The sequence below is a fragment of the Neophocaena asiaeorientalis genome, unplaced genomic scaffold (genome assembly GCF_003031525.2).
Source record: "Neophocaena asiaeorientalis asiaeorientalis breed wild unplaced genomic scaffold, Neophocaena_asiaeorientalis_V1.1 scaffold134, whole genome shotgun sequence".
NCBI lineage: Eukaryota > Metazoa > Chordata > Mammalia > Artiodactyla > Phocoenidae > Neophocaena > Neophocaena asiaeorientalis.
This window is the reverse complement of record NW_020185339.1, coordinates 29174487-29183774: the sequence shown is the minus strand read 5'-3', so window position 1 is coordinate 29183774 and position 9288 is coordinate 29174487. Positions and strand designations below refer to the sequence as shown.

At 60.4% G+C, this 9288-nt stretch overlaps 1 protein-coding gene across 1 annotated transcript in view; it reads right to left on the bottom strand.

The window, feature by feature from the left end:
- KMT2D (lysine methyltransferase 2D) overlaps positions 1-9288 on the bottom strand; it is a 40321-nt gene that overhangs the window by 10737 nt on the left and 20296 nt on the right. Inside the window, exons 32-42 of the mRNA XM_024737063.1 lie at positions 8467-9288; positions 8179-8358; positions 7964-8100; positions 5808-7726; positions 4154-4277; positions 3923-4007; positions 3747-3813; positions 3414-3646; positions 665-3313; positions 391-531; positions 80-267 (exon numbers count right to left, since the gene is read on the bottom strand). The exon at positions 8467-9288 is cut by the window's right edge and continues 912 nt beyond it. Of these exons, the coding sequence (XP_024592831.1) occupies positions 80-267; positions 391-531; positions 665-3313; positions 3414-3646; positions 3747-3813; positions 3923-4007; positions 4154-4277; positions 5808-7726; positions 7964-8100; positions 8179-8358; positions 8467-9288 (6545 nt within the window). The remainder of the gene's footprint in view (positions 1-79; positions 268-390; positions 532-664; positions 3314-3413; positions 3647-3746; positions 3814-3922; positions 4008-4153; positions 4278-5807; positions 7727-7963; positions 8101-8178; positions 8359-8466) is intronic.

Below are 9288 nucleotides of genomic sequence, written 5' to 3'. Positions count from 1 at the left end.
GGCCCTACACGACACCAGCAATTTCCGCACGCCTGCCATCCCCATCTCCACCTCCCCAGGAACCTCATCGTCCCCAAAAGGTATTGCCATTTTTCTGACCTTGGTAAGCAGCTGGGAATAGTAGTCAGGGCCTGTGGGCAGCGTCCCACTTCCAAAGGCCCCCCTCAGCTGGCACTGCCCATTGACTGGGCAGCCGCTGCCAAAGGGAGCAAAGAGGCTAAAATTGGCGGTGATGGTAGGCTCCGTGAGGGGCAGCAGGGACAGCTCCTAGGAGGGGCGAGATGACAAGGTTGGAAACCTGCAGCGTGTACATCTCTGCTACTGCACAGGTGGGGGCCAGGCTGCCCCCTATCCTGGGACGGGACCAGGGGACTGGCTCCTGGGGGTCACCTGTTTCAGCTGTTTCAGCAGGGCCTCGCTGGCCCTGACCCCGTCCTCCTTCCGCAGCTTCTTTCGGGAGCTCACCAACCTGTCGCTTGCCTTCTGTACCCTCTTGGGCTTCGGTGTCAAAGGCTTCCTTGCTGCTGTATCCTAAGCCAGATAAACCCACGGTGAAGGCCGCCGTCCCCCTCGGAGCCCTCACCTCATTTCACCCAGACCTGTTCACTCTGCCCCCGGGCTCCAGGCCCCGCACCGTCTGCTCCACTCCAGCTAGAGTACTCACCTCCTTGTTGCTGGGGGTACCCTGTAGTTTCTGCTCCAGCCCAGCCAGCTTGCTGTCAATGTGCCCGTTGATCTCAGCTCGCAGCCCCTCGGGCCCCCGCCCAGTGCTGAGTTGCACATTCTTTGCTCGTAGAAGCTTCTGCAAGAGCAGATGCCCGGCCTCTGAGCGAGGGCCTGCCAGCAGGAGGTGGTTGCTGGTACCTGGTGCCCCTATTGGCTCTCCGTTGGCCTCCCTCTTCACTGCCTGGGCTCCCAGGGCACATGGCTCTTCCCGAGGCTCCTGCTTGATGCTGAGATGGGGTGGCTCGGGTACCACCTGCCCATTCACCTGCTCCAGATGCCCAGGTACCAGGCCGCTTTGGTCCGGCTTCTGGGCTTCCGCTAGGCTGTCTGGGGGGTCCCAAGGTCCCAGCCCCTTGCCAAAGAAGGTATCTGCAAGCGGGGCAGCAGCAGGTGAGACTCTCCCAGGAGGCAGCTCCAAGGGTGGCCCCTGGGGTTTTGGGGTTCCTGGTTGGGTGGTAGGGAGCTGGGCCTCAGAGGGAAGCTGGGAGCTGGGGGAAGGTAACTGTGAGGAAGGTCTCTTTGGCTCTTGGGGGCTGGATGGTGGAGGCGTGGGAAGGACAGGGCCAAGGACTGGTCCTGTGGATAAGGCTCCTTGTGGGGCGGGGAGCCGGGGTGGGCCCTGAGGTCGAAGCCCTGCCCCCAGCTCCTGAAGAGGGCCTGTCTGGGATCCAGGGAAGCCCCCGAGTTGGGGCTGGCGGCCCAGGAGGCCCTGGAGGGGAGAGGGCTGGGCCCCAGGCTCCTGGTAGGGCAGGGCCTGGCGCGCTGCCTGACCCTGCTGTAGCTGCCGCTGCATGAGGAGCGCCTGTAGCTGCTGCTGCTGCTGAGGACTCAAGTGCCGCAGCTGTGGGTTTTTGGCCAGGACTCCTTGAAGCTGCGCTCGAAGCTGACCCACTGTAGGCATGACCCCAGCCCCAGGCAGGCTCTGCCCAGACTGGGGGACAGATCCTGGTTTGGCAGGCTGTGGCCCTGCATTATTTTGCATGGGCCGCTCTAGTCCAAGGGGCTGCTGGGAGCTCAGAAGGTTCTGGGTCATGGGTCCAGGCTGTTCCCCTACGGAAACAGAGGATGGGGCCAGCACGTGGGGCACAGATGAGGCCTCAGAAGATGATCCGCTGCCTGGTTGCCCGTGGCTTCCCACACCCGCTGTGTGGAGCAAGTTCACTTGCTGCTGCTGTTGTCCCGGGAGCCTCAGAGGCGGCTGCAGCTGCACAGCGCTGGGCTGAGGCTGGGCCTGGGGTTGGACAAGGAGGAGTTGTGAGTCCCCGGAGAGTGAGGGCTTTACCTCCCCTGGTTCAGCGGCCACTGACTCCGGTCCAGTCCCTACTGCTAACGGCCCTCCCTGCTGCGTGGAGGGCCCCTCAGTGGCCTCCGGAGGAAGAGCCGCCTCTACAATGTTTTGTTCCTTGCCCGTTAGGATGAGGGTTGGGCCCAGGGCTCCGGGGCTAGAAAAGTGTTGCAGAGGCTTGGCTGGCAGGCCCGGGCCGAGCGTCACTGGCTGCGGCGGCGGCGGCGGCGGCTGCTGAGGAGACAGTAAAGTTCGACTCTGGCTCAAGAGGCCCATCTGCTGCTGCTGCTGCTGCTGCTGCTGCTGCTGCTGCTGTTGTAGCTGCTGCTGCTGCAGCTGTTGCTGCTGCAAGGAGGCCACGGGCTGAGCACTCAGTTTGGGCTGCCCGCTGTGTGGCATCAGACCCTGCTGAAGATGGGAAAGCCCCGCCACAGATCCCTGCTGTTGGTGCTGCTGCTGCTGCTGCTGCTGCTGCTGCTGCTGCGATGTGACCAGCCGGTGTCCCATAAGGCCCTGACCCTGCTGTGCCAGCTGGGGGGAACTTAGCACCCGCGGCTGGGTCAGGATCACCTGTCTGTGAGGGCCCTGGGGGCCCAGAGCTCCAGGGTGCTGGTGCTGTTGCTGCTGCTGCTGCTGCTGCTGCTGCTGCAACACTGCCACCTGCGCAGGGCCCAGCATGCCCTGGGGCCCCTGGGGTGGCTGGGGGGATAGCTGCTGGACCAGGAGGCCCTGATGGCTGCTGGGAGGCAGAAGCCCTTGGGGCTTGGGACCCAGACCCTGGTTTGCCGGTACCCCCGGGCCCTGCTGCTGTTGCTGCTGGATCGCCACCTGTCCTAAGAGGTGCTGCTGCTGCTGTTGCAGTTTCTGGGCAAGCTGCAGGCGTTGCTGCTGTAGCTGCAGCTGCCTCTCCTGTAAAAGCCTCGAGTCGGGTCCTAGGCCTCGAAGAGCAAGGTTGCCAGGGAAAAAGCCCCCCGAGGGGCCGGCGAGGGCCCCGGCCCCACCAGAATGTTGCTGTTGCTGCTGCTGGGCCAGGGTGGTGTTGAGGAAGGGGCCGCCAGGCTGTCCAGGTAGCGCCATGCCCCCGGGGGGCAGGCGAAGACCTGCAGCTTGCCCCCCGGGGGGCCCCTGCGGTGGCTGCAGCCCATGGCCAGGGAGCAGCTGAGCAGGAAGCTTGGTGAGCAGCCGGGGACTCTGGGAAGGGCTGAGGGCCAGCACGGCCGAGTGCTGCTGCTGCTGCTGCTGCTGCTGCTTGTTCCGATACTCCGCCATGAGGTTAGTGTGCTCCTTCTGCTGCTTCCGGACCTGACGTGGGAGGGTCAGGAAGGTCAGCCTGGAGCCTGCCCACCCATGCCATCCCTCTTCCCAGGCTCCCGGCTGCTAGGCTGAAGTCTGCCTTCCCCACCTGATCCAGCTGTTTCTGGATCTTGCTCTGTTGTTCTGTAACCAGCTTGAGCTTCTCAGCATCAGCCTCTGGGAACTCACGGCCGGCCTTCTTGGCAGTGCGCTGCTTGGCGCACAGAGCTTTCCGGGACTTGCGGTGCACCCCAATCTGCTCCTCTAGCACCTTCAGTTGCATCTGTAGGAGCTGCTGGGTATGGAACAGCCACTCCTCATACTGCCGCTGGTCAGCCTCATCTGGGAAAGGAAGCGGGCGGGTGTCAGGCGATCCAAATCCCTCCTTCCCCACATACCCCAAGCCCCTTCCTTGCACTCTCCTCCCCAGCCCCATACTCACTGATCACTCCCTGGGCAAAAGTGGGTGGATTGGGACGAGGCTGGGAGGGGTCACCGGCACTCCGCTCCTGTGACGAGAGGGACAGCTAAAGGGTCACTGTTCTGTACCAGGCCCTAAGAAGGGTGGCCTGATGGCATAGGACCCAAGCTCCCACTCCCACCTGACCATTTATTTACCTGGCCACTCCCAGCTGCCACGTGGTTCTGCAGGTCACTGCCGGGCCCCCCTGAGAGTCTCTGGGCTAGCAGGGACACTTGCTGCCTGGAGTCCGCCAAAGCAAAGAGGATGTGTCGGTGATGGGGAAAGTTGAAGGGCAAAGAGGTGGGACAAGAAGGAAGCAGGATCAGGAAGAACAGGGGAAGGACTGGAAAAAGGAAGGGCCAACCCTCCCACCCTGCAAGTCTTACCTGTTCATACCAGGTGCCACTCCAATGCTGCCCTGAGCCATCACCTTCTTGATGCCTTTCAAAGCAACCATCTTGGCCTTTGCAATAGGATCAATGATATCTTCTGCAGCAAATTTGTCCAGGTCTGGAGAGGGAGGAGCCAAGTCAGCTGGGCACTGAGCTCAATGCCCCATTCCATGACTGCTGTTCCAACACCTTGACCTCCACTAAGCCAAGCAGAACAACGGCATGGCATGGTGGGAAGACCACTGGACTAGGAGCCCGACAGCACAGGTGACTCAGTTCTATTATTCACAGAACATGTGGCTCCGTTCTTACTCGCACAGTGCTAGGAAAAGGTACTCGGTAAATATCTGTTGAGCCGATATATCAATGTCATTTCACCTCTTTGGGCCTCAGTTTACTCTTCTATTTTGTAGAGATCATGATTCATTACTCTGCTCACCTCATAGAGCCACTGAGAGGATCAAATGTGACCAGAATACGAGTACACTTTATGACCTAGAAAGCATTCTTCAAAAGTAGTGTTCTTAGGGCAACTAAGCGCAGCCCAAGAACCCAAGATGCGGGCACTGTGCCAAAGCCCAATGCCAGAGCTGTTTTGGGCACAACACCCGTCACCTACAGACCACTCTTCTGCCTGTCCAGGATGCTGGGCAGGAAAAGAGAAACCAGCAGCCACCAAAAACTTAAATCTTCCTAAAATCCTGTACATTATATATTTCTCCACTGCTCAGAAAGCTTAACTGACTCCCTACTTTTTCTGTTTTTGGCCCCGCCGAGCGGCATGGGGGGGGTCTTAGTTCCCCAATCAGGGATCGAACCCTCGTGCCCTGTATTGGAAGCACAGTCTTAACCACTGGACTGCCAGGGAAGTCCCCTGACCCCCTACTTTTAAGAGGACTAACACAACTCCCTCTCCTGGTTATTTTGAGGCAGTAAAACAGTTAAGAGCATATGAGGGCCAGGGTTCAAATTCCAGTTCTGTTAGTTGTGTGCCCTTGGGCAAGTTAACTTAACCTCTCTGCCTCAGTTTCCTTTTCCATAATCCAAGGTAATAATAGTACCTTCTTGATGTGTCTGCTGTGATGATTAAATTATACGATGAATGTAAAGCGCCCAGCACAGGGTTTGGCATGGCAAACCACCATTATTCAATAGATGCTATTATAATTTGAGGTCTTCTTCAATCTGGGCCCTCTTCTTACCTCTCCATAGCTACGGTAGCGCCCCCTCACTGCCCTCCGCAAAGCCTGCTCCAGGCTAACCATCGTCTCCACTCGTTGTCTCCAAATATACCCCATCGGCTTTCCTGCTGCTAAGTCTCACTAAGTCTTTTCGCCAACCCGGTTGCTTTTTCTTGCACCGCTCCTCTCCAAGTCCTGATCTTTGGGTCTCACCCCAGCTGCAAAGCCTTTGCTAATCAGACGCCATGTGTCTGTTCCATTCATTCGTTCCACATCTGAATGCCCGCTGTACGCCGGGCACTATTCTCCCTCAAAAGCTACAGTGCTTCTGCTTACACCACTCGTATGGGATTTGGCCAAAGCTCTTTGCGTCCCATCCCCTTTTAACTAGGGAGGATCTTGGGTCTGCAGCCTCAGCGAGCATTTAGTGGTAACGGTGATAAGCCAGCGCCCCCAGATGAGGTTACCTGTATCCGGGAAGAAGCTGTTAGCCAGCTGCTGCTGCATTGCCAGCTGCTGCGGTTTCATGCACATGGAAGGTGGCATAGTACCCATGGGCTTCTGTGCCAGCACTGGCTGTGGGCTCTGCTGGGGCACCAAGCCTGCCTGTCCCCCATGCTGCCCACTTAGCATATGCCCTTGGTTGGACACCATGGTCATGGACGGGGCCAGGCGCTGCTGGAGGGCGTGAGCTGGTGGCTGGGTGGGCATCAGTGGCTGGGCCAAGCCCGGCTGTCGGGAACCTCCAAGTCCCAGGGCAAGCTGCTGCTGGGCGCCAGCCAAACTGGGAGAAGAGCCCTCGTGCGGCAAGGACACAGCCTGGGCAGGGCCCGGGGTGGACAGTAGGGAATGCTGCTGCTGCTGCTGCTGCTGCTGGGCAGGCTGCAGCTGTGCCGAGAGCTGCTGCTTCTTCTGCAGCTCCTTCTTCTCGTGTTCCAACAGGTCCTCGATGAGCAGGGGCAACTCACTGGCTACCAGTGAGCTCTCCATCTTGTCCAGCTCATCCCCAGATGCATGTCCACCGGGCAAGGTCAGGGCCCCACTCTCTAGCTCAAACTTCTCCAGCAGGGAGGACCCTCCTGGGCCACTCAGTGGGCTGGGGGTCAGCAGGTGAGCTGGTGGTCCTCCTGTGGTCCCAAAGGGGACCTTCTCAGCTGGGTGCCCACTACTGGAAAAAGGTCCCGTGCCCATTCGAGTGTCCCGGCTGCCCACCACACTCTGTCCTGGCTTCAGCCCCAGGCCTAGGGAAGTGGTGGCTGGAGATGGCTCTACCTTGGGGGCGGTAATGGTAAACTGGCAAGGGGAAGGGTGGCGCCCACCCTCCTCCAACTTGGGCTTCACCTCGGGGAGCACTGACGCCAGACGGGGCTCAGAGGCATCAGCAGCGGGGGGAGGGCGCTCCTCAGGGCCCAAGGGTCCTGGCTCCACCCCCCGCAACAGAGCCTCCCGCTCAGCCTTTTCGTTGGCCGACTCCACCAGCCTCAGATGCTCATTGAAGATGTCCTTCTTGTCCCCGGTGTCCAGCTCAGGGTCAGTATAGGCCAACAGGTCAAACTCATCCCCGTTGAGCAGGTCATCCAGGTGGGGATCATTGGTCTCCAGGTTCTCCAGGGTGCCCAGCTCATCATCTCCCTTGGCCACGTCCACACCCAGGCCCAGGTGAGCAAGCTCCTCATCATCCTCCAGGGCCTTGTGGGCATCAAAGTCATCATCCAGCTCAGGATCCTCACAGGGTAACTTCCCAGCTTCCAGGGCCAGAGGAGGGCGGCCAAGCTCAGTGCCTGAGGGGGGCCGGCTGACTAGCTCCAAGCCAGCGGGCGCGTTGGGACCCTTGGTATGGGGCGTTGGATGGAGGCCGTTGTTCAGTTCAGGGGCCGGCGGGGCTGAGGGTTTCTGAGGAGGAAGGCCTGACACTGCTAGGCCACGAAGCCCTTCAGGGGCCAGTCGGTGAGAATCCTCAGTTACAGGGAAAAAACGGGGTCTCTGAGGGGGGCCCTGACCAGGAAACGGAGGCACCCCCGGTCCCAGTCCCTTCTGTACATTGTGCCGCAACTCAATGAACTGGGCAGGACCAGCTGGACCAGGCACTGGCTCACCAGAGCCAGGCAGGCGGGTGGGAATTCCCGCCAAGGGGGAACCTATGGCTTGGCGGCCAAGTTCAGGCCCAGGAGTTGACGGAAAGCGTGTCGACATGGCAAGTCGCATGGAAGTTGCTGCTGTTGCCTGTTGCTGCTGCCACAGCTGCTGCTGCTGCTGCTGCTGCTGCTGCTGCTGCTGCTGCTGCTGCTGCTGCTGCTGCTGCTGCTGCTGCTGCTGCTGCTGCAAGGGCAGGGACCCAGGATACGGTGCTCGCTGATAGAAGGCTTGGGAGCCTCCCACCAATTGCCTGGAAGAATATGCAGTAGTCAGTGAGACGGAAGCAGGATGAAAAAGAGCTAGAACACGGGCTGCCCTGAGGAAGGAAGGATGGAGTTAATGCAGTGAGGGGGAAGGAACGGAATGAGGAAGAGAAGTTAAGTGATGCTGAAGAAGGATTAGAGAGACAGGAAAATCAGAGGCAGCACACAATGGAGGTACAATATGTTCCCTTGATTTCCCCCCAGGGCACCCCCTGGAGCCTCACCGGCTGTTCACATCCATAGAGGAAGGGGTGGCTGGTGGAGGTGGCCGGGAGAGTCGGTCATCACTGGGGAAAGCCCCTGGCCCCAGGATGGGGCCACCCAGCTTGCTCGGGGGCAGCCCCACAAGGCTGCTCTTGTCCTAGGAGAGATGAGGGTAGATGAAGGTGGGGGCCACCTTCAGTATCTTGGATCCACTACCCCTTGCCACTCTACCTACCTGGGTGCCGGCAAAGGGGGTCTGGCCTCGACCCAGCTGCTCAAAGGCAGGGCTACTAGGCTCAGCACCCCAGCTGCCCGGGGGCCCCACTGCTCCGGCAGCTGCCGCGGTTTCCTTCTCCTGCCGAAGGGTGTTGCGCTGGATCTGCTGCCGAATCAGCAGCTCCCGTAGTCGTTGGCGCTGCGCAGAGAACAGAGAAGAGGGGTGAGTCCATTCTACTCAAACCAAAGGGCTGGCGCAGAAACAGGGGAGACGTGGAGGGTGCTCAGGTCCAGGATGTCGACTCACCTGTCGTTGCTTCTCCAGCTCGGTCTGACTGAGGCTGGACATGCCTGGGTCCTGGGTACCCGGAAGTTCAGGTGCTGCCAAAGAGCTGCCCATCCCAGCCCCTGGGTCTTCTCGCTTCTCAACTGGAGAGGTGATGCCTGCCCGCTGGGAGGCTCCATGGGACAGGTAGGGGAGGGATCCATCGGGTGCAGGTGGTGGAAGGACTGATGGGGGGCGTAGTGGGGACAGCCCATAGCCCTCTCCTGTGGACCCACTGCTGGGTCCCAGAGGGCTGCCCGATGGGTGGAAGTTCCCTGTGGCTACTGCGTAGTTTGTGCTTTGAGGCTTGCCCAAGGTAGGGCCGGGCCCAAAATGGCTGTTGATCCCATGGGGTGGAGGGAGACCAGGCTGAGGGACAGGGGGCTTTAGCGAAGGCTCCCCTACTGCCTGAGGGAAAGTGAAACGCATGGGAGAAGGGGTGCCTACAAATGCACCAGTCCCAGGGGACCGGGCAAAATTGGGGGGCTGCACACTTGGGACCTTGGCGTGGAGCTCACCTGCCGGCCCTGAGGGCAGGGCTGCTGGGAAACCCCCAGCCCCCAACGGAGTGTGGGCTAGAGGCCCAGCCTTGAAGGCAACTTCAGGGGGCTGTGGGCGGGGTGGCTTATGCAGTGGGGCAAACGGGTCCCGGGACTGAGGGCGTGAGGGCGGGCGGGAATAAGGGTCAGGGGACTGGAAGCGAGGGGTAACAGGGGATGGGCAGAAAGCCTCAGCAGACAGAGGACGGGGTGTCAATGGGGACTGGGAGCTGGACTGGGACTGGGGACTGGCGGGCACTCGGGA